The sequence below is a fragment of the Salmo salar genome, chromosome ssa17 (genome assembly GCF_905237065.1).
Source record: "Salmo salar chromosome ssa17, Ssal_v3.1, whole genome shotgun sequence".
NCBI lineage: Eukaryota > Metazoa > Chordata > Actinopteri > Salmoniformes > Salmonidae > Salmo > Salmo salar.
The window spans coordinates 23,655,289-23,678,610 of NC_059458.1; the positions used below are offsets into that span (position 1 = coordinate 23,655,289).

General features: G+C 44.4%; 1 protein-coding gene across 5 annotated transcripts in view; it reads right to left on the reverse strand.

Moving 5' to 3' along the window:
- Nucleotides 1-23,322, reverse strand: part of LOC106593309 (collagen alpha-1(XVIII) chain) — an 81,677-nt gene that overhangs the window by 7,489 nt on the left and 50,866 nt on the right. For 3 of the 5 annotated variants that reach the window (XM_045699109.1, XM_045699105.1, XM_045699108.1), the window contains exons 4-41: nucleotides 23,195-23,254; nucleotides 22,979-23,054; nucleotides 22,137-22,193; nucleotides 21,092-21,237; nucleotides 20,904-20,921; nucleotides 20,591-20,797; nucleotides 18,903-18,929; nucleotides 18,648-18,710; nucleotides 18,464-18,547; nucleotides 18,305-18,358; nucleotides 18,065-18,199; nucleotides 17,869-17,925; nucleotides 16,226-16,270; nucleotides 14,507-14,638; nucleotides 14,256-14,327; nucleotides 14,140-14,166; nucleotides 13,952-14,050; nucleotides 13,797-13,832; nucleotides 13,264-13,350; nucleotides 13,139-13,168; nucleotides 13,015-13,050; nucleotides 10,936-10,995; nucleotides 10,760-10,837; nucleotides 10,602-10,637; nucleotides 3,774-3,827; nucleotides 3,439-3,507; nucleotides 3,205-3,270; nucleotides 2,988-3,018; nucleotides 2,824-2,877; nucleotides 2,689-2,723; nucleotides 2,477-2,599; nucleotides 2,218-2,377; nucleotides 2,023-2,087; nucleotides 1,753-1,881; nucleotides 1,612-1,644; nucleotides 745-1,476; nucleotides 414-611; nucleotides 175-290 (exon numbers count right to left, since the gene is read on the reverse strand). In XM_045699109.1, the coding sequence (XP_045555065.1) occupies nucleotides 175-290; nucleotides 414-611; nucleotides 745-1,476; nucleotides 1,612-1,644; nucleotides 1,753-1,881; nucleotides 2,023-2,087; nucleotides 2,218-2,377; nucleotides 2,477-2,599; nucleotides 2,689-2,723; nucleotides 2,824-2,877; nucleotides 2,988-3,018; nucleotides 3,205-3,270; nucleotides 3,439-3,507; nucleotides 3,774-3,827; nucleotides 10,602-10,637; nucleotides 10,760-10,837; nucleotides 10,936-10,995; nucleotides 13,015-13,050; nucleotides 13,139-13,168; nucleotides 13,264-13,350; nucleotides 13,797-13,832; nucleotides 13,952-14,050; nucleotides 14,140-14,166; nucleotides 14,256-14,327; nucleotides 14,507-14,638; nucleotides 16,226-16,270; nucleotides 17,869-17,925; nucleotides 18,065-18,199; nucleotides 18,305-18,358; nucleotides 18,464-18,547; nucleotides 18,648-18,710; nucleotides 18,903-18,929; nucleotides 20,591-20,797; nucleotides 20,904-20,921; nucleotides 21,092-21,237; nucleotides 22,137-22,193; nucleotides 22,979-23,054; nucleotides 23,195-23,254 (3,587 nt within the window). The remainder of the gene's footprint in view (nucleotides 1-174; nucleotides 291-413; nucleotides 612-744; nucleotides 1,477-1,611; nucleotides 1,645-1,752; nucleotides 1,882-2,022; nucleotides 2,088-2,217; nucleotides 2,378-2,476; nucleotides 2,600-2,688; nucleotides 2,724-2,823; nucleotides 2,878-2,987; nucleotides 3,019-3,204; nucleotides 3,271-3,438; nucleotides 3,508-3,773; nucleotides 3,828-10,601; nucleotides 10,638-10,759; nucleotides 10,838-10,935; nucleotides 10,996-13,014; nucleotides 13,051-13,138; nucleotides 13,169-13,263; nucleotides 13,351-13,796; nucleotides 13,833-13,951; nucleotides 14,051-14,139; nucleotides 14,167-14,255; nucleotides 14,328-14,506; nucleotides 14,639-16,225; nucleotides 16,271-17,868; nucleotides 17,926-18,064; nucleotides 18,200-18,304; nucleotides 18,359-18,463; nucleotides 18,548-18,647; nucleotides 18,711-18,902; nucleotides 18,930-20,590; nucleotides 20,798-20,903; nucleotides 20,922-21,091; nucleotides 21,238-22,136; nucleotides 22,194-22,978; nucleotides 23,055-23,194; nucleotides 23,255-23,322) is intronic. The other 2 variants (XM_045699106.1, XM_045699107.1) reach the window with 2 other exon arrangements.

Consider the following 23,322-nt stretch of genomic DNA (forward strand, 5'->3'; position numbering starts at 1 on the left):
AGGGAATAAGGGAGAGAACGAGATGAAGGGATGAATCATCATATTTTTGCTTCCATTCACTTTCTCAGCTGTTAACTTTACATAACTTATCAATGCCTCCTTATGGATGTTGTAAAAAGACAGGTTTTGATATTTTGTGTATTGTGAGTAATATGTAGGAGTGTAGTTTATCACCATGTGTCGTCTGTGAAAATGTCTTTGCCATCGAAGGAGTAGATGGGTACGTTGTCCTTCACTCTGCCCTCTGAGTCACTGAAGATGGCCTCCCAACTGTCAAACAGGACCTCGTCCTATAGAGGGGACATACAAATGGTTAGGGACGGTTTCTGCCAATTACTTAAATGATATGGAATGATACTGGGATTCTGAATGAAGCTGGAAATGCATCTCAGTCTTTGGCGACAGTACCGTACCTTCAGGTTGACGATGGGCATGCGGTCCCTGTCTGACTTGCGGACGATGCTGTAAAGGTCCTGGAGCTTGGAGGAGAGGAAAGCCCGGAAGGTTCCCTTCAGCCCGATGGCCCGAGCCTGCTTGAAGCACAGGAAGTCTGCCCCTCTGATACCCCGCATGTTACCCCCCTGGGGGGCGTTCAGGGCGACCAGGTGAATCTGCAGAAGGAAAGAAGAAGAAGAAAAGTCTGCTTTTAAAAACGTGCTTCCCATCACATCCACGATCAGAAGTATTTCAGCAGTGGCAAGTTTTTAGGTTACATTTATGACATTTAAATCACTGGCTACTCACGCTTGGGCCTGACGTGTGTTGGTGGCTGGGGGTCTCAGGGGGTCTGGGTCTGCGTTGTGGGGTTACCGGGTAGCGGGTGTCTGAGTAAACCGGGTTCTGTGGGACAGGGGCTGGCTGGGGCCGGACCGGCTGAACAGGGTCAGGGTTGTGCTGGCGGTCTGTATAACTGGGGTACCGTGGATCAGTGTGTGAGGGGTATCTGGGGTCTGAATGTGAGGGGTAGCGTGGATCCGGCTGGTCTGGGTAGCGTGGATCCGGCTGGGCTGGGTAGCGTGGATCCGGCTGGGCTGGGTAGCGTGGATCCGGCTGGGCTGGGTAGCGTGGGTCCGGCTGGGCTGGGTAGCGTGGGTCCGGCTGGGCTGGGTAGCGTGGGTCCGGCTGGGCTGGGTAGCGTGGGTCCGGCTGGTCTGGGTAGCGTGGGTCCGGCTGGTCTGGGTAGCGTGGGTCCGGCTGGGCTGGGTAGCGTGGGTCCGGCTGGGCTGGGTAGCGTGGATCCGGCTGGGCTGGGTAGCGTGGATCCGGCTGGGCTGGGTAGCGTGGATCCGGCTGGGCTGGGTAGCGTGGATCCGGGTGAGTCGGGTAACGTGGGTCGGGGTAAACAGGTTGTTGTCCCTCAGGCTGTGGCTGGTGGGGGTCTAGCTGTCTGGGGGGTTGCTCTGTGGCCGTGTTGGAGGGATGATCTGGCTGGTAGTAGACCACTGGAGGAGGGTCGACAGCTGCTACCTCATTACCCTGCAGATGGATACAGACAGAGAAATCATGTCAATAAGATTCACTAATGTGATTAATAACTTCATGAAGTGATTCCCTCACTGTCACAATAGTGTATTGTCAGCATTTCTCAAGTGCACATTTCCAAGGACTTACCTGTTCAGGGGGTAAAGCTATGTATGGTCCAAGCTGAAAGGTAAAACTTCCAAGTTAATCATGTAAACATTAACAAAGGATCAAGGTGTTGTATTTTATAAATATAGTGGCTTGCATTCATTACACTGGTAAACACTGCACCTGGATTTGCCGGAAGCCATCTCGTACTCTGATGTAAAAGTCTGTTTGGTCGACCAGATACACCAGCGTCCCCTCTGCCTGTCGTCTGGCCGTGGCTGTCATCGTGTCATATGACCTCAGCACCATCACCTGTTCAAACGTGGACGACAAGGAGCTAAATGATGCCACATCCTGGAAGTGGTGTATATGTCATCACAGTGAGGCTCCGTCCAGAAACAGGCCCTAACCTCCTAGACACTACACTAGGAATGGAGGGGTTAACAGACTCACCCCAGAGGAGTGTCCATCAGTTCCAGGTGGGCCAGGAGGGCCCGGAGGTCCAGGGATGCTGATGGCTGAGATGTAAAAAGATCACATTCATTGAAGCTGTTAACCAAGGCGCTACTGTACTTCATGTCACCAGAAAGTTGTGTTTCTGCCTATGTACTGTATGTATGAGTGTGTGTGTGAGAGAGTACGCCTCACTCTGTGTTGGCCTGTAGGCTCCAGGTGAGGAGGATGATCCTGAAGGTCCGGGGGGCCCCGGTGGGCCTGGGTTCCCTTGCCTGCCTTCGTACCCTCTTCCTGGGTTACCTGGAGGGCCCTGGGGCCCTGAAGGACCGATGATGGACTCTCCCTTTGGCCCCTGGAGATCGATAGATCAGATAGATATTTGTCTGGCTCATTAAAACTTTCTAATTGAATTCCATTCTACATGTCTTTTGAGTTCAGTGGTTATTCTTACTGGAAGTCCTGGAGGTCCAGGCTGACCACCCTGTCCACCGTAACCTCCACCATAATATCCTCCGGCTGGCTCGCCCTTCTCTCCCTTCATCCCCGAGTCTCCTCTCTCTCCCTTCATCTCCTCCTGCAGGGACACATTTGACCTCACGTCAAACACATACAGACGCATGGCGGGTTGTGAGTGTCGAGCGCCTTTGTAGTTACGTCACTTACCTTGAAGGTGTAGATGTCAAAGTTGGACGTGAGACCTAGAGTGGAGACGATAAAACGTGAGTTCAATCAGCTCAATCTCATGTGTTGGTACACCTAAGGCCAGCGTTAGTAAATAACTAGCTGGTTTTACTGTACCTGGTACCCCAGGTATTCCTGGTACTCCACGATCACCTTTCTCTCCTTTGGAGTCTGATGGGTGGAGGAAAAAGGCCAACATGTAAGCGAACACATGACATCGTTTTACATGTAACGTTTTATGTCATGGTGTGAGACTGGCCAATGAGAATGAGTTGACCTACCAGGATATAACCGTGAGACATCATCATACCTCTGAGTGTGAAACAGAACAAAGGGGAGAAGAGTTACACTACTGTACCTTGGAAAGAGACCATATCAATTTGTAAACCCACATTAGTGACTTTGTGGGTTTTAACAACCTGACTGACTACAGCATATAACTGTATCACAACACCAACGTCTGGGAAAGATGCAATAGTGGATCAGACATCTACTCACATTGAACCTGTCCAGAGGTACTGCTGGCCCGGGGGGTCCGGGTGGGCCAGGTGGTCCTGGAGGACCCTAAAAACATGGATCAATCTGGGTTAAACTGATGCCCTGTCTGGGTCATGACGGTCTAACCATACCACTGCTTTTAGGAATGATTTGACATGCTGACCTCTGGGTTGCATCCCAACAGTCTTTCATGTCTGAATCCCATCAATCACCAACCAGCGGTGTCATACTTACTCCATATCCTCCAGTCCCTCCAGCTGAATCCCCCCTCTCTCCTTTGGCACCATTCAACCCAGGACGACCCTGTAACCAACACACTGGTTTAGATCCAGCAGCAGTACATCACCAGTGTGTTAATACTGTATGGGAAATAGCACACTTGGAACCTTTCTAAGTCCCACTTCAGTGCCATTTAGCAGACATTTTTATTCAAAGCGTGTGTGCATATATTTTTACATATGGGTGGTCCTGGGAATCGAACTCACTGTCTTGGCATTGCAAGCACCATGCTCTACCAACTGAACTATAGAGGACCACCACTTGGCTGATAGCTGAACAGAGATACTTACCGGTCTACCTGGCATGCCTATATCTCCCTTTAGACCAGCTGGACCATGGGGACCCTATAGAGACATAGAACAATATAAATCTACCATCTGGACCCTATAGAAACAGAGCAATATAAATCTACCAGCTGGACCCTATAGAGACAGAACAATATAAATCTACCATCTGGACCCTATAGAGACAGAACAATATAAATCTACCATTTGAACCCTATAGAGACAGAACAATATAAATCTACCATCTGGACCCTATAGAGACAGAGAACAATATAAATCTACCAGCTGGACCCTATAGAGACAGAACAATATAAATCTACCATCTGAACCCTATAGAGACAGAACAATATAAATCTACCATCTGGACCCTATAGAGACAGAACAATATAAATCTACCAGCTGGACCCTATAGAGACAGAACAATATAAATCTACCATCTGGACCCTATAGAGACAGAACAATATAAATCTACCATCTGGACCCTATAGAGACAGAACAATATAAATCTACCATCTGGACCCTATAGAGACAGAGAACAATATAAATCTACCATCTGGACCCTATAGAGACAGAACAATATAAATCTACCATCTGGACCCTATAGAGACAGAACAATATAAATCTACCATCTGGACCCTATAGAGACAGAACAATATAAATCTACCATCTGGACCCTATAGAGACACAGAACAATATAAATCTACCATCTGGACCCTATAGAGACAGAACAATATAAATCTACCATCTGGACCCTATAGAGACAGAACAATATAAATCTACCAGCTGGACCCTATAGAGACAGAGAACAATATAAATCTACCATCTGGACCCTATAGAGACAGAACAATATAAATCTACCAGCTGGACCCTATAGAGACACAGAACAATATAAATCTACCATCTGGACCCTATAGAGACAGAGAACAATATAAATCTACCATCTGGACCCTATAGAGACAGAACAATATAAATCTACCATCTGGACCCTATAGAGACAGAGAACAATATAAATCTACCATCTGGACCCTATAGAGACAGAGATAATATAAATCTACCGGCTGGACCCTATAGAGACATAGATAATATAAATCTACCAGCTGGACCCTATAGAGACAGAGAACAATATAAATCTACCATCTGGACCCTATAGAGACATAGAACAATATAAATCTACCATCTGGACCCTATAGAGACAGAACAATATAAATCTACCATCTGGACCCTATAGAGAGACAGAACAATATAAATCTACCAGCTGGACCCTATAGAGACAGAACAATATAAATCTACCATCTGGACCCTATAGAGACAGAACAATATAAATCTACCATCTGGACCCTATAGAGACATAGAACAATATAAATCTACCAGCTGGACCCTATAGAGACAGAACAATATAAATCTACCATCTGGACCCTATAGAGACAGAACAATATAAATCTACCATCTGGACCCTATAGAGACAGAACAATATAAATCTACCATCTGGACCCTATAGAGACAGAACAATATAAATCTACCATCTGGACCCTATAGAGACAGAACAATATAAATCTACCATCTGGAACCTATAGAGACAGAGATAATATAAATCTACCATCTGGACCCTATAGAGACAGAACAATATAAATCTACCATCTGGAACCTATAGAGACAGAACAATATAAATCTACCATCTGGACCCTATAGAGACAGAACAATATAAATCTACCATCTGGACCCTATAGAGACAGAACAATATAAATCTACCATCTGGACCCTATAGAGACAGAACAATATAAATCTACCATCTGGAACCTATAGAGACAGAGATAATATAAATCTACCATCTGGACCCTATAGAGACAGAACAATATAAATCTACCAGCTGGACCCTATAGAGACAGAGAACAATATAAATCTACCATCTGGACCCTATAGAGACAGAACAATATAAATCTACCAGCTGGACCCTATAGAGACAGAACAATATAAATCTACCAGCTGGACCCTATAGAGACAGAACAATATAAATCTACCAGCTGGACCCTATAGAGACATAGAACAATATAAATCTACCATCTGGACCCTATAGAGACAGAACAATATAAATCTACCATCTGGACCCTATAGAGACAGAACACTATAAATCTACCATCTGGACCCTATAGAGACAGAACAATATAAATCTACCATCTGGACCCTATAGAGACATAGAACAATATAAATCTACCAGCTGGACCCTATAGAGACAGAACAATATAAATCTACCATCTGGACCCTATAGAGACAGAACAATATAAATCTACCATCTGGACCCTATAGAGACATAGAACAATATAAATCTACCATCTGGACCCTATAGAGACAGAACAATATAAATCTACCATCTGGACCCTATAGAGACAGAACAATATAAATCTACCATCTGGACCCTATAGAGACAGAGATAATATAAATCTACCAGCTGGACCCTATAGAGACAGAACAATATAAATCTACCAGCTGGACCCTATAGAGACAGAACAATATAAATCTACCATCTGGACCCTATAGAGACATAGAACAATATAAATCTACCATCTGGACCCTATAGAGACAGAACAATATAAATCTACCATCTGGACCCTATAGAGACATAGAACAATATAAATCTACCATCTGGACCCTATAGAGACAGAGAACAATATAAATCTACCATCTGGACCCTATAGAGACAGAGAACAATATAAATCTACCATCTGGACCCTATAGAGACATAGAACAATATAAATCTACCATCTGGACCCTATAGAGACATAGAACAATATAAATCTACCATCTGGACCCTATAGAGACAGAACAATATAAATCTACCTTCTGGACCCTATAGAGACAGAGAACAATATAAATCTACCATCTGGACCCTATAGAGACAGAGAACAATATAAATCTACCATCTGGACCCTATAGAGACAGAACAATATAAATCTACCATCTGGACCCTATAGAGACAGAGAACAATATAAATCTACCATCTGGACCATATAGAGACAGAACAATATAAATCTACCATCTGGACCCTATAGAGACATAGAACAATATAAATCTACCATCTGGACCCTATAGAGACATAGAACAATATAAATCTACCATCTGGACCCTATAGAGACAGAACAATATAAATCTACCATCTGGACCCTATAGAGACAGAGAACAATATAAATCTACCATCTGGACCCTATAGAGACAGAACAATATAAATCTACCATCTGGACCCTATAGAGACAGAACAATATAAATCTACCATCTGGACCCTATAGAGACAGAACAATATAAATCTACCAGCTGGACCCTATAGAGACATAGAACAATATAAATCTACCATCTGGACCCTATAGAGACATAGAACAATATAAATCTACCATCTGGACCCTATAGAGACATAGAACAATATAAATCTACCAGCTGGACCCTATAGAGACAGAGAACAATATAAATCTACCATCTGGACCCTATAGAGACATAGAACAATATAAATCTACCATCTGGACCCTATAGAGACAGAACAATATAAATCTACCATCTGGACCCTATAGAGACATAGAACAATATAAATCTACCATCTGGACCCTATAGAGACAGAACAATATAAATCTACCATCTGGACCCTATAGAGACAGAGAACAATATAAATCTACCATCTGGACCCTATAGAGACATAGAACAATATAAATCTACCATCTGGACCCTATAGAGACAGAACAATATAAATCTACCATCTGGACCCTATAGAGACATAGAACAATATAAATCTACCATCTGGACCCTATAGAGACAGAACAATATAAATCTACCTTCTGGACCCTATAGAGACAGAGAACAATATAAATCTACCATCTGGACCCTATAGAGACAGAGAACAATATAAATCTACCATCTGGACCCTATAGAGACAGAACAATATAAATCTACCATCTGGACCCTATAGAGACAGAGAACAATATAAATCTACCATCTGGACCATATAGAGACAGAACAATATAAATCTACCATCTGGACCCTATAGAGACATAGAACAATATAAATCTACCATCTGGACCCTATAGAGACAGAACAATATAAATCTACCATCTGGACCCTATAGAGACAGAGAACAATATAAATCTACCATCTGGACCCTATAGAGACAGAACAATATAAATCTACCATCTGGACCCTATAGAGACAGAACAATATAAATCTACCATCTGGACCCTATAGAGACAGAACAATATAAATCTACCAGCTGGACCCTATAGAGACAGAGAACAATATACATTTACCAGCTGGACCCTATAGAGACAGAACAATATAAATCTACCATCTGGACCCTATAGAGACAGAACAATATAAATCTACCATCTGGACCCTATAGAGACAGAACAATATAAATCTACCATCTGGACCCTATAGAGACAGAACAATATAAATCTACCATCTGGACCCTATAGAGACATAGAACAATATAAATCTACCATCTGGACCCTATAGAGACATAGAACAATATAAATCTACCATCTGGACCCTATAGAGACAGAACAATATAAATCTACCATCTGGACCCTATAGAGACAGAACAATATAAATCTACCATCTGGACCCTATAGAGACAGAACAATATAAATCTACCATCTGGACCCTATAGAGACAGAACACTATAAATCTACCATCTGGACCCTATAGAGACAGAACAATATAAATCTACCATCTGGACCCTATAGAGACAGAACAATATAAATCTACCATCTGGACCCTATAGAGACATAGAACAATATAAATCTACCATCTGGACCCTATAGAGACAGAACAATATAAATCTACCAGCTGGAACCTATAGTGACAGAGAATAAAATAAATCTACAGTGAGGGAAAAAGAGAGGAGGGGTGACAGAGAGGAGGGGTGACAGAGAGGAGGGGGAGACAGAGAGGAGGGGGAGACAGAGAGGAGGGGGAGACAGAGAGGAGGGGAGACAGATGCAGAGGAAATGACATAAGAACGCCTTCAGGAAGGGTGGACGGTCTGAATGGGTCTTTATGGGGAAACGGATATGATGCAACTACAGTGAGGGAAAAAAGTATTTGATCCCCTGCTGATTTTGTACGTTTGCCCACTGACAAAGAAATTATCAGTCTATAATTTTAATGGTAGGTTTATTTGAACAGTCAGAGACAGAATAACAACAAAAAAATCCAGAAAAACGCATGTCAAAAATGTTATAAAATGATTTGCATTTTAATGAGGGAAATAAGTATTTGACCCCTCTGCAAAACATGACTTAGTACTTGGTGGCAAAACCCTTGTTGGCAATCACAGAGGTCAGACGTTTCTTGTAGTTGGCCACCAGGTTTGCACACATCTCAGGAGGGATTTTGTCCCACTCCTCTTTGCAGATCTTCTCCAAGTCTTTAAGGTTTCGAGGCTGACGTTTGGAAACTCGAACCTTCAGCTCCCTCCACAGATTTTCTATGGGATTAAGGTCTGGAGACTGGCTAGGCCACTCCAGGACCTTAATGTGCTTCTTCTTGAGCCACTCCTTTGTTGCCATGGCCGTGTGTTTTGGGTCATTGTCATGCTGGAATACCCATCCACGACCCATTTTCAATGCCCTGGCTGAGGGAAGGAGGTTCTCACCCAAGATTTGACGGTACATGGCCCCGTCCATCGGCCCTTTGATGCGGTGAAGTTGTCCTGTCCCCTTAGCAGAAAAACACCCCCAAAGCATAATGTTTCCACCTCCATGTTTGACGGTGGGGATGGTATTCTTGGGGTCATAGGCAGCATTCCTCCTCCTCCAAACACGGCGAGTTGAGTTGATGCCAAAGAGCTCCATTTTGGTCTCATCTGACCACAACACTTTCACCCAGTTGTCCTCTGAATCATTCAGATGATGTTCATTGGCAAACTTCAGACGGGCATGTATATATGTGCTTTCTTGAGCAGGGGGACCTTGCAGGCGCTGCAGGATTTCAGTCCTTCACGGCGTTGTGTGTTACCAATTGTTTTCTTGGTGACTATGATGCCAGCTGCTTTGAGATCATTGACAAGATCCTCCCGTGTAGTTCTGGGCTGATTCCTCACCGTTCTCATGATCATTGCAACTCTACGAGGTGAGATCTTGCATGGAGCCCCAGGCCAAGGGAGATTGACAGTTCTTTTGTGTTTCTTCCATTTGCGAATAATCGCACCAACTGTTGTCACCTTCTCACCAAGCTGCTTGGCGATGGTCTTGTAGCCCATTCCAGCCTTGTGTAGGTCTACAATCTTGTCCCTGACATCCTTGGAGAGCTCTTTGGTCTTGGCCATGGTGGAGAGTTTGGAATCTGATTGATTGATTGCTTCTGTGGACATGTGTCTTTTATACAGGTAACAAACTGAGATTAGGAGCACTCCCTTTAAGAGTGTGCTCCTAATCTCAGCTCGTTACCTGTATAAAAGACACCTGGGAGCCAGAAATCCTTCTGATTGAGAGGGGGTTAAATACTTATTTCCCTCATTAAAATGCAAATCAATGCGTTTTTCTGGATTTTTTGTTGTTGTTATTCTGTCTCTCACTGTTCAAATAAACCTACCATTAAAATTATAGACTGATCATTTCTTTGTCAGTGGGCAAACGTACAAAATCAGCAGGGGATCAAATACTTTTTCCCTCACTGTGCTAGCTGGACCCTATAGTGACAGAACAATATAAATCTACCAGCTGGACCCTATAGTGACAGAGAAGAATATAAATCTACCAGATGGACCCTAAAGAAACAGAGAACTATATACAGTACATCCATGGTTATCGATGGCTAATCAACCAAAGCATGTCACTGTTAAATGAGAGTACTTACAGGAGGTCCCTCAGGTCCCGGGAGTCCCTTCTCTCCCTGCACACACAGAGGTCAAAGGGTATAAAAATGTTATGTGGCATGGCACATATAAAAGAGATGGACAAACATAACATACAGTATTTCTACCAACTATAAATCTAGTGTGTGGTTTTTCTCACCGGTTGAGACCCCAGCCCTCCCAGGTACATGGGTCTTCCATCAGGCCCCATGATAATACCAGGTTCTCCTTTCTCCCCCTGGACAGGACACAGGGTGGAGACATGTCAATACTTCATGCAATTTTCCCTGTACTGTACAGAAAACAAGATATGAATGAATTAAGTTATTACCAGACCTTAGTTGCGTATCCTGGCTGTCCAGGCTCTCCTGTATCTCCCTTTGGTCCCATAGGCCCCTACAGAAGAAGTTGTAATCAGTATAAATTAGAGGTCGACCGATTATGATTTTTCAACGCCGATACCGATTATTGGAGGACCAAAAAAGCCGCTGCCGATTCCCCCCCCTTTCTATTTAGCCTCAAATAAATAATGAAACATGTTCAATTTGGTTTAAATAATGCAAAAACAAAGTGTTGGAGAAGAAAGTAAAAGTGCAATATGTGCCATGTAAGAAAGCTAACGTTTAAGTTCCTTGCATATGAGAACATATGAAAGCTGGTGGTTCCTTTTAACATGAGTATTCAATATTCCCAGGTAAGAAGTTTTAGGTTATAGTTATTATAGGAATTATAGGACTATTTCTCTCTATACAATTTGTATTTCATATACCTTTGACTATTGGATGTTCTTATAGGCACTTTAGTATTGCCAGTGTAACAGTATAGCTTCCGTCTCTCTCCTCGCTCTTACCTGGGCTTGAACCAGGAACACATCGACAACAGCCACCCTCGAAGCAGCGTTACACATGCAGAGCAAGGGGAACAACTACTCCAAGTCTCAGAGCGAGTGACGTTTGAAACGCTATTAGCGCGCACCCGCTAACTAGCTAGCCATTTCACATCGGTTACACCAGCCTAATCTTGGGAGTTGATAGGCTTGAAGTCATAAACAGCTCAATGCTTGAAGCACAGTGAAGAGCTGCTGGCAAAACGCACTAAAGTGCTGTTTGAATGAATGCTTACGAGCCTGCTGCTGCCTACCACCGCTCAGTCAGACTGCTCTATCAAATCATAGACTTAATTATAACATAATAACACACAGAAATACGAGCCTTAGGTCATTAATATGGTCGAATCCGGAAACTATCATCTCGAAAACAAAACGTTTTTCCTTTCAGTGAAAGATGGAACCGTTCTGTATTTTATCTAACGGGTGGCATCCCTAAGTCTAAATATTCCTGTTACATTGCACACCCTTCAATGTTATGTCATAATTACGTAAAATTCTGGCAAATTAGTTCGCAACGAGCCAGGCGGCCCAAACTGTTGCATATACCCTGACTCTGCGTGCAATGAACGCAAGACAAATTACACAATTTCACCTGGTTAATATTGCCTGCTAACCTGTATTTCTTTTAGCTAAATATGCAGGTTTAAAAATATATACTTCTGTGTATTGATTTTAAGAAAGGCATTGATTTTTATGGTTAGGTACAGTCGTGCAACGATTGTGCTTTTTTCACAAATGCGCTTTCGTTAAATCATCCCCCGTTTGGCGAAGTCGGCTGTCTTTGTTAGGAAGAAATAGTCTTCACAGTTCGCAACGAGCCAGGCGGCCCAAACTGCTGCATATACCCTGACTCTGTTGCAAGAGAAGTGTCACATATTCCCTAGTTAAAAGAAATTCATGTTAGCAGGCAAGATTGAATCCCCGAGCTGACAAGGTAAAAATCTGTCGTTCTGCCCCTGAACAAGGCAGTTAACCCACCGTTCCTAGGCCTTCATTGAAAATAAGAATGTGTTCTTAACTGACTTGCCTAGTTAAATAAAGGTAAAAAAATTAATAAAAACATCGCCGTCCAAAAATACCGATTTCCGATTGTTATGAAAACTTGAAATCGGCCCTAATTAATCGGCCATTACGATTAATCGGTCAACCTCTAGTATAAATAACAACCTTGTGTGTATATTTTTAAAAGAGAGTTCTATTAACATGTTTAGGCAGTTTTCAATATACAACTAGTGTATAAAATCATGTTTTAGGCAGTTTTCAACATACAACTAGCAGGCCGTACAGCATTGTTTTTTGAAATATTAGGGAGCACCATTAAGGTGTTTCAACTGTGAAATATATATTTTTTAAATGTTCCATTAACATGTTATAAAATATTTTGGGGCGCAATCCCCAACATACATCTAGTACAGAACTGTCCGTTACACAATTTAGTGTGTTTCAACTGTGAAATATCTTTTGAAACAGTAAAGGTAAATGTCTCCACTGTGTGTGTTCATTGGCAGTGTTGTATTGATACGTACTGGGAATCCTGCCCGGCCGGGAATACCTGGTCCTCCCTGGAGAAAAGGAAATAAGGGTTAGGGTGACTTTATAAAACTGCATTTAGAGTAACATAGTGACTTGTCTGCTGAGTTAAATTCTCACCTGTCCTTGATTCTCAAGAACTCCATCAAACTACAACGAGACAGAGACGGGTAGGTCAGTTGTGTCACTGAAACATCACTATGATCCAGAGCAGACTAGACCGTACAGTACACAGCCATACTCACACTTCCTGAGTTCTGGTAGATGATCTGTCCCGGTGGGCCAGGGGCTCCTGGAGGTCCAGGGGGCCCCCCTTCACGTCCTGGCTCACCCTACAACACACACAACAACAACATGAGAGCTGTGGGACACTCAATAGACGACTTACGCTACCGTTCAAAAGTTGGGGGTCACTTAGAAAATTCTTTGTTTTTGAAAGAAAATAAAATGTTTTGTCCATTTAAAATAACATCAAATTGATCAGAAATACAGTGCAAACATTGTTATTGTTGTAAATGACTGTTGTAGCTGGAAACGGCAGATTTATTATGGAATATCTACATAGGCGTACAGAGGCCCATTATCAGCAACCATCACTCCTGTGTTCCAATGGCACGTTGTGTTAGCTAATCCAAGTTGATCATTTTAAAAGGCTAATTGATCATTAGAAAACCCTTTTGCAAGTATGTTAGCACAGCTGAAAACTGTTGTTCTGATGAAAGAAGCAATAAAATATAATCAACCACCAAAATATGGTAATCAGGAGTAGGTAACTCACCCTTTCCCCTCTGTCTCCCCTCTCCCCTTTGTCTCCCTGTGTGTACACAAGAAACAAAACAGAATAGGTTAGTGCACTTTGCGTGGGTTACTCTAAAGCCTAAGTAACGTTCTAATACAGTCTGGGGAGGTGGCTGAGGGATAATAATCTTCTACCAATTTTCCTGGGAATCCGTCCATCCCTGGTGTTCCATCCCGTCCTCTTGCTCCCTCGCTCCCCTTCTCTCCTGAAAGCCCAGGCAAACCAGATCTTCCCTGTATGATGACAGGAATACAGTAAGCATTGCTATATAACAAAGATATGGCCTCCAATCAAACTTAGCAATATATTTCCTGGTTCTTACCGGAAGGCCAGCGATTCCGGGCGGACCCTGAAAAACAACGGATATGTGACTATGTATTAGTTGACGTGATCGTAAAGGCAATCCAAATGATGAGTGAATGGCAATGTATAGATCACCTGTGGTCCTGGAATCCCTATCACTCCAGCAACACCATTGACCCCCGTCACTCCGGAACCCTCCCCGTCACCCTACACAGAGAGGACACAGACACAGTTCAAAAAAGACAATTCCACAAAAATATATGTCGTCAAATATACAGTATGTAGTCAATTTGGTAACAATTTGCATGAAGGGAGCTTTGGGGTGGGAGGTTAAGCTGTAGTTGATATAGTCTGGGTGGGTGGCAGGAGTTGTGTACAGTACTCACATAACGCACGGGGTAGGAAGGTCCAGGGGGTCCAGGTGGTCCTGGAGGCCCAATCGGTCCCATGGGCCCAGGAAGCCCAGCCAAGCCCCCCTGTCCTGTCTGACCAGGCACTCCAGGGTCACCCTGAGAACCCTGGTGGTTAGGAGAGAAGAGGTGAGAGAGATTGTAAAAGTGTGTGTGTGTGTGTGTGTGTGTGTGTGTGTGTGTGTGTGTGTGTGTGTGTGTGTGTGTGTGTGTGTGTGTGTGTGTGTGTGTGTGTGTGTAAAAATCAGCAGTCCATTTACATGTAGACATAATTGACACAGCATGCTAACAGACAAATAAAGAAGCATTCCACAAAATTGGAAACACATTTAAGCTGAATTATTACTATAACAAGCAATCAATACTGAAAATAATATCTAAGATGTTATGTCAGAAGTCAAACAAACAACTGTGCCATTTGTCCTATAATGAACACACTGAGAACTAGAGTTTTTGCAGCCGAAACCAAGGAACCAATAGTATGCGGTTGATATCAATGAACCAATAGCAGGAGACCCAGTAGTACCTGTGACCCATCACCTTCACTAAAGCTACTGGTCAAAAAGTTGGAGAAGGAGAAGGCAGACAAAGAGTTTTGCTAGAGGGAGACAGGCATAAGGGAGAAGATCTGTATCCTGAGAAAATCCTCACACCCCCACCAACATCATGTTTAGACTATCGATCTCTAGAAGTCCCACTACCAACATCATGTTTAGACTATCGATCTCTAGAAGTCCCACCACCAACATCATGTTTAGACTATCGATCTCTAGAAGTCCCACTACCAACATCATGTTTAGACTATCGATCTCTAAGAGAACTCCCACCACCAACATCATGTTAAGACTATCGATCTCTTGAAGTCCCACTAGCAACATCATGTTTAGACTATCGATCTCTAGAAGTCCCACTACCAACATCATGTTTAGACTATCGATCTCTAAGAGAAGTCCCACCACCAACATCATGTTTAGACTATCGATCTCTAAGAGAAGTCCCACCACCAACATCATGTTTAGACTATCGATCTCTAAGAGAAGTCCCACCACCAACATCATGTTTAGACTATCGATCTCTAAGAGAAGTCCCACCACCAACATCATGTTTAGACTATCGATCTCTAAGAGAAGTCCCATCACCAACATCATGTTGTGACGACCCTCCCACTCTGTCTGCCGTATATTCTCTCTTTGTTCTTGTTTCCTTATTAGGATGCCGGTGGGCGGAGTTGGGAGGGTCGTCAGCGACATGGGAAACACCTGGGCCCGGGTGTGTCCCAGGATAAATGCACCTCTACCCCATTCATTGGAAAGACTCTCCATGCAGACACCTTCATAGATTTTGTTGTGGTATTTTTGTGGCCTTTTTGTTGTTTGCTTTGGCACCTTTCAACACCCCGCATTATCACATTTATGCATGCAAAACACTCACACTACTGATTACACACACCATTGTTAATTGCGTTTAGGTTACCTCAGTTAATAAATATATATTTTGTTATTCCTTGTCTCCACGTTGTGTCCCTTTTGTTACAAACTTTGAGCTGGTTCGTGACAATGTTTAGACTATCGATCTCTAGGAGAAGTCCCACACCAAACAGCACCAAAGAAACAAGGTCAAAGTGAAAAGCTATATATTTAGATTTAAGATTTAGAGGTCGGGATAGTATGAGTATGGGTGTATTTCAGAGCTCACCCTCTCTCCACTGGGCCCTGGAAGACCTAGATCACCAGCTTCTCCCTGCGGATGAGAAGAAGAGAGAGATAGAGACAATCATCTCAAAAGGATCCCTATACAAAGGTCCAGTTCTGTGTGTGCTGTATACAGTGATATATACACTCAGCAAAAAAAGAAGCACCCTTTTTTCAGGACCCTGTCTTTTAAAGATAATTTGTAAAAATCCAAATAACTTCACAGATCTTCATTGTAAAGGGTTTAAACACCGTTTCCCATGCTTGTTCAATGAACCATAAACAATTAATGAACATGCACCTGTGGAACGGTCGTTAAGACGCTAACAGCTTACAGACGGTAGGCAATTAAGGTCACAGTTATGAAAACTTAGGACACTAAAAGAGGCCTTTCTACTGACTCTGAAAAACACCAAAAGAAAGATGCCCAGGGTCCCTGCTCATCTGCGTGAACATGCCTTAGGCATGCAGACTGCAGATGTGGCCAGGGCAATATAATGCAATGTCCGTACTGTGAAACGCCTAAGACAACGCTACAGGGAGACAGGACGGACAGCTGATCGTCCTCACAGTGGCAGACCACGTATAACAACACCTGCAAAGGATCGGTACATCCGAACATCACACTTGCGGGACAGGTACAGGATGGCAAGAACAACTGCCTGAGTTACTCCAGGATTGCACAATCCCTCCATCAGTGCTCAGACTGTCCGCAATTGGCTGAGAGAGGCTGGACTGAGGGCTTGTAGGCATGTTGTATGGCAGGTCCTCACCAGACATCACTGGCAACAACGTCGCCGATGGGCACAAACCCACCATCGCTGGACCAGACAGGACTGGCAAAAAGTGCTCTTCGCTGACGAATCGTGGTTTTGTCTCACCAGGGGTGATGGTCGGATTCGCATTTATCGTCGAAGGAATGAGCGTTACACCGAGGCCTGTACTCTGGAGCGGAATTGTTTTGGAGGTGGAGGGTCCGTCATGGTCTGGGGCGGTGTGTCACAGCATCATCGGACTGAGCTTGTTGTCATTGCAGGCAATCTCAACACTGCATTACAGGGAAGACATCCTCCTCGCTCATGTGGTACCCTTCCTGCAGGCTCATCCTGGCATGACCCTCCAGCATGACAATGCCACCAGCCATACTGCGCGTTCTGTGCATGATTTCCTGCAAGACAGGAATGTCAGTGTTCTGGCCATGGCCAGCGAAGAGCCCGGATCTCAATCCCATTGAGCACGTCTAGGACTTGTTGGATCGGAGGGTGAGGGCTAGAGCCATTCCCCCCAGAAATGTCCGGGAACTTGCAGGTGCCTTGGTGGAAGAGTGGGGTAACATCTCACAGCAAGAACGGGCAAATCTGGTGCAGTCCATGAGGAGGAGATGCACTGCAGTACTCAATGCAGCTGGTGGCCACACCAGATACTGACTGTTACTTTTGATTTTGACCCCCCCTTTGTTCAGGGACAAATTATTCAATTTCTGTTAGTCACATGTCTGTGGAACTTGTTCAGTTTATGTCTCAGTTGTGGAATCTTATGTTCATACAAATATTGACACAGTTGACAGTGAGAGGACGTTTCTTTTTTTGCTGAGTTTAGTATGATCAGTTGCGCTGAAATAAAATAAGTCTCCTCCCTGTCTCATACCTTCTCTCCGCTACTGGGTCCTGGGGTTCCAGGCCTGCCAGGTGGACCAGCGGGCCCCTGAAAAACACAGCATGATATTAATACATAATGGTCAACAAATCAAGACATTCATTTCAATGCTGTAGTTGTGCTGGCTACAGTTAACTAGGCACAAAACATATGGTCATGTCAGATATAGTAGAGAGAGGGTCCTCACTGGTAGGCCACGGGCCCCGTCCTGTCCGGGAGGTCCAGGGGGCCCGAAAGAGCCTGACCCATGGGAGCTGACACCACCGGTTGAGGGGCCAGGGGGACCAGGGGGGCCGGGGGGGCCTGGTAGACCACGGAGAGTCTAAAGAAACAGTCAACACAACAGTCTTGGGTTTCACAATATACAGTTTGTGAAAAGTGGTTTTTCTGGGCCAAACTCGAAATCTCTGCATCGGCTAAAACATACCTGTATTTTCTCCAAATCTGGGAATCCTCCTGAGCCTTCCATATCAACAAATGTCTAGGGACAAATGAAGAAACATTAAAAGTGGTATATTTGTATATTCATGTCTGATCCAAATGAATTTATGGGCTGAATGGCCTGATGCTGTAGTGGTTGACTCACAGCGCGGTCAGCTGTCCCTGGGCCTGGGGGTCCAGGTGGCCCTGGAGGACCCCTGGGTCCTGGGTGACCATCACCACGATCCCCCTGGAGAGGTCAAAGAGCAAACACTCAGTATTTAACCTTTGGGCACCTCCGATAATATTCAAATACTCATGCTCTTAAATAAATGGCTCCTGGCCTTTACCTTTTGTCCTTTGACCCCTGAGTCTCCTTGTGTTCCTGGGAACCCTCTGTCTCCAGGAGGTCCCTGAGTTGTGGTGGGACAGAGAGAGAAGACACAGCTTAGTGAGGCTGACACTGTCTGACCACTGCTACTGACCACCACCGCTTATCAATAATGACATCTGACTACCACTGTATTTCTCCTCACACAATTAACAATGAATAAAAAACCATGACATGAGATCAATGGGATAAAACATCAGAAAGTGACACTCACTAATTTGCCATCCTCTCCTGGATCCCCCTGGGGAATGAAATAGATATGGTTTGTTACAGTAAATTCAAAGAAAACGTACAAGTACTGAGACCAAATAAAGTGAGAATGCTCTACACAGAAAGTATTCAGACCCCTTGACTTTTTCCACATTTTGTTGCATTACAGCCTTATTCTAAAATTGATTAAATAAATAAAAAATACATCAGCAATCTACACACAATACCCCATAATGACAAAGCGAAAACAGGTTTTTAGAAATGTTTGCAAAACCCCCCCAGAAATACCTTATTTACATAAGTATTCAAACCCTTTGCTATGAGACTCAAAATTGAGCTCAGGTGCATCCTGTTTCCATTGACCATCCTTGAGATGTTTCTACAACTTGATTGGAGTCCACCTGTGGTAAATTCAATTGATTGGACATGATTTGGAAAGGCACACACCTGTCTATATAAAAGGTACTACAGTTGACAGTGCATGTCAGAGCAAAAACCAAGCCATGAGGTCGAAGGAATTGTCTGTAGAGCTCCGAGACAGGATTGTGTCGAAGCACAGATCTGGGGAAGGGTACCAAAACATTTCTGCAGCATTTGAAGGTCCCCTAGAACACAGTGGCCTCCATCATTCTTAAATGGAAGAAGTTTGGAACCACCAACTTTTCCTAAAGCTGGCCGCCCGGCCAAACTGAGAAAATGGAGGAGAAGGGCCTTGGTCAGGGAGGTGACCAACAAGCCAATGATCACTCAGAGCTCTAGAGTTCCTCTGTGGAGATGGGAGAACCTTCCAGAAGTACAACAATCTCTGCAGCACTCCAACAATCAGGCTTTTATGGAAGAGTGGCCAGACGCAAGCCACTCCTCAGTAAAAGGCACATGACAGCCCGCTTGGAGTTTGCCAAAAAGCACCTAAAAATTCTCAGACCATGATAAACAAGATTATCTGGTCTAATAAAACCAAGATTGAACTCTTTGGCCTGAATGCCAAGCGTAACGTCTGGAGGAAACCTGGCACCAACCCTACGGTGAAGCATGGTGGTGGCAGCATCATGCTATGGGGATGTATTTCAGCGGCAGGGATGGATTGAGGCAAAGATGAATGAGCAAAGTACAGAGAGATAGTTGATGAAAACCATCTCCAGAGCGCTCAGGACCTCAGACTGGGGCAAAGGTTCACCTTCCAACAGGACAAAGACCCTAAGCACACAGCCAAGACAACACAGGAGTGGCTTCGGGGTCAAGTCTCAATGTCTTTGAGTTGCCCAGCCAGAGCCCGGACTTGAACCCAATCTAACATCTCTGGAGAGACGTGAAAATAGCTGTGCAGCAACGCTCCTCATCCAACCTGACAGAGCTTGAGAGGATCTGCAGAGAAAAATGGTAGAAACTCGTCAAATACAGGTGTGCCAAGATTGTAGCGTCATACCCAAGAAGACTCGAGGCTGTAATTGCTGCCAAAGGTGCTTCAACAAAGTACTGAGTAAAGGGGCTGAATATTTATGTAAATGTGATATTTCAGTTCAACTTATTTATGCTTTGTCATTATGGGGTGTTGTTTGTAGATGGATGAGGGGGGGGGGACGATTTCATCCATTTTAGAATAAGGCTGTAACGTAACAAAGTGTGTAAAAAGTCAAGGAGTCTGAATACTTTCCGAATGCACTCTATGTCAGAAGGTATTGTACAACTCACCGGCTCTCCCTCTGGTCCCTGGGGTCCTGCTGGTCCTTTGACCCCTGGGGGCCCCATCGGTCCCATTGGCCCGGCCACTGGCTGCACCACAGAGCCATCCCCTAGCCTCACAACCTGGGCAGCTGGCCCCCCAGGGCCAGGAGGGCCACGGGGACCAGGTACGCCACGGTCCCCCTTGGAGCCTGGGTAACCGAAACCAGAACTGCCCTGTGGGAAGAAAACAATCAACTACCTATTTAATCTGATCACTTCAATGACTAGCTAAGATGAAGTCAAATAAAAAGAAGCTGGGAAGGACAAAGTCAAAACGTACCTTCAAGCCTTTGTCTCCCTGAAAGAAAAAGGAGACAAAGACAAGTTGTTTGTAATGTTGGAACTATTACATGTGTCTCAGAGGCATATATGTGGTCTGTCTGAATCAGATGTAATCAGCTATGGGGGTCATCAGTTATAGGGGGTGTATAACAAACACACAGTAGTGTGCCAGGCAGCATGCAGTACCTTTTCTCCACGTTCTCCTCCGCCTGATGAGGAAGAGGCAGAGCTGGAGAAAGACCCCGAGTCCCCCTTTGGCCCGGCGGGACCTCTGTCCCCTGGACTGCCCTTCTCCCCTCTGTCCCCCTTCTCCCTGTTAGAACCAGTAGGGCCTGGCGATACACAGAGAGACACAGAGAGAGGGAGATAGACACGGAGAGAGAGACAGAGAGAGGGAGAGAGACACAGAGAGAGGGAGAGAGACACAGAGGGAGAGAGACACAGAGAGAGGGAGATAGACACGGAGAGAGAGAGACAGAGAGAGGGAGAGAGACACAGAGAGAAGGAGAGAGAGACACAGAGAGAGAGAGACAGAGAGGGAGAGACACAGAGAGAGGGAGAGTTGGGTGTTAGAATAGACGTCAGAAGTAACATCCTGGTCATCATCGGCATGAATGTTGCTGTCATCATCACTATCAATAGCATCCTCTATCCTCAGTTAGCATCCTACTACCTTTGTCCTCCCCTTCCACAGAGTTTCATGCCTACCTACTCCACAGAGTTCCATTCCAAACTACTCCACAAAGTTCCATGCCAATCTACTCCACAGTTCCATGCCAATCTACTCCACAGTTCCATGCCAACCTGCTCCACAGTTCCATGCCAATCTACTCCACAGAGTTCCATGCCAATCTATTCCACAGAGTTCCATGCCAATCTATTCCACAGAGTTCCATGCCAACCTGCTCCACAGAGTTTCATGCCAACCTGCTCCACAGAGTTTCATGCCAACCTACTCCACACAGTTCCATGCCAACCTACTCCACACAGTTCCATGCCAACCTACTCCACACAGTTCCATGCAGACAGGACATGCTGAGGAGAGCATGATGAGATCTCATCAACCTAGTCCAGTGAAGCTTCCCTGAATTCTGACATGGAGTGGTAAGGGTATACTGTCCTGGAAATCAGGGACTGGTTGTCAGGGAACTCCACTGGACCTCATTGGAGAGTGTTTATAATATAGCCAATCAGACAGACGGACGGACAGATAAAGTTTCCAGTGACCTACCTGGTTGACCTCCTGACCCTTGTCTGGACTCTACTGTGGTCTGATGATTCCTGTCACCTACAGTCAATCAACATCAACACAAACACACTTTCACCTGCATGCCTAGTTCGTACACTAGAAAACACTAACAATGATCAACAATCCCCTGGCGGGTAGGAGCGTTGGGCCAGTAACCGAAAGGTTGCTGGATCGAATCCCCGAGCTGACAAGTACGAAATATGTCGTTCTGCCCCTGAGCAAGGTAGTTAACCCAGGCACCAGTGACGTGGATGTCGACCCCCCCCCTGGGTTAAATGAGGAAGACACATTTCAGTCGAATACATTCAGTTGTACAACTGACTAGCTATCACTGTTTCCTTTTCCTTTACAATCAGCCACTCTTGAAGGAAAATGTGGCTCAGTTGGTAGAGCATGGTGTTTGCAACGCCATGGTTGTGGGTTCGAATCCCACGGGGGACCAGTACGGGGAAAAAAATGTATGAAATGTATGCATTCACTACTGTAAGTCGCTCTGGATAAGAGCGTCTGCTAAATGACTAAAATGTAAATGTGAAATGTAATGTCTACTTTCTCCACTAGAAGGTGCTAGTGTGCTGTATATCCCAGCATACCGTATGTAATGAGCAACAAGGTTCTCAAGTAGTGTGGTATTACACTAGGTACATATTTCCATGACAGATAGTTTCACAGTTTTTACATCAACGGTTTTTGTTAGCACTGCAGTTACACTAAATATAGCTTGGTTGGTTGACTATTATATGCGCATTTTCAATAAACCTAAGTAATATTTTGGAGGATAACTTTACAGATGATGTCATCATTGTTCGACTCAGCCCACTGACCTGTCTCTGAGAGCCTGTCGCTCACTGATGATGTCAGAGGGGGCTCTGGCACCGGTCGGAGAGATGGAGGGGTGGTCTGACAGGAGGGAAGAGAGGGAGGAGAGGAAGGTTAGACAGGACAGACAGACCCTGATCCAATACTTTCACAGTAAATCCTTCCTTCTATTTCCACATCACAGAATAGATTAACAGGACAACATAGGATAAAGAAGATACCTTTACAGTTTTGCCGGTCTCTCTTCTGTCCTCATCCCCACTGCCAAAGTCACCTGAGGCCTGAGAGAGAGACAGCAAGACAAACAGAGACAAGTCAAGGCATTTGAGAAAACGTTAGTTGACATGAA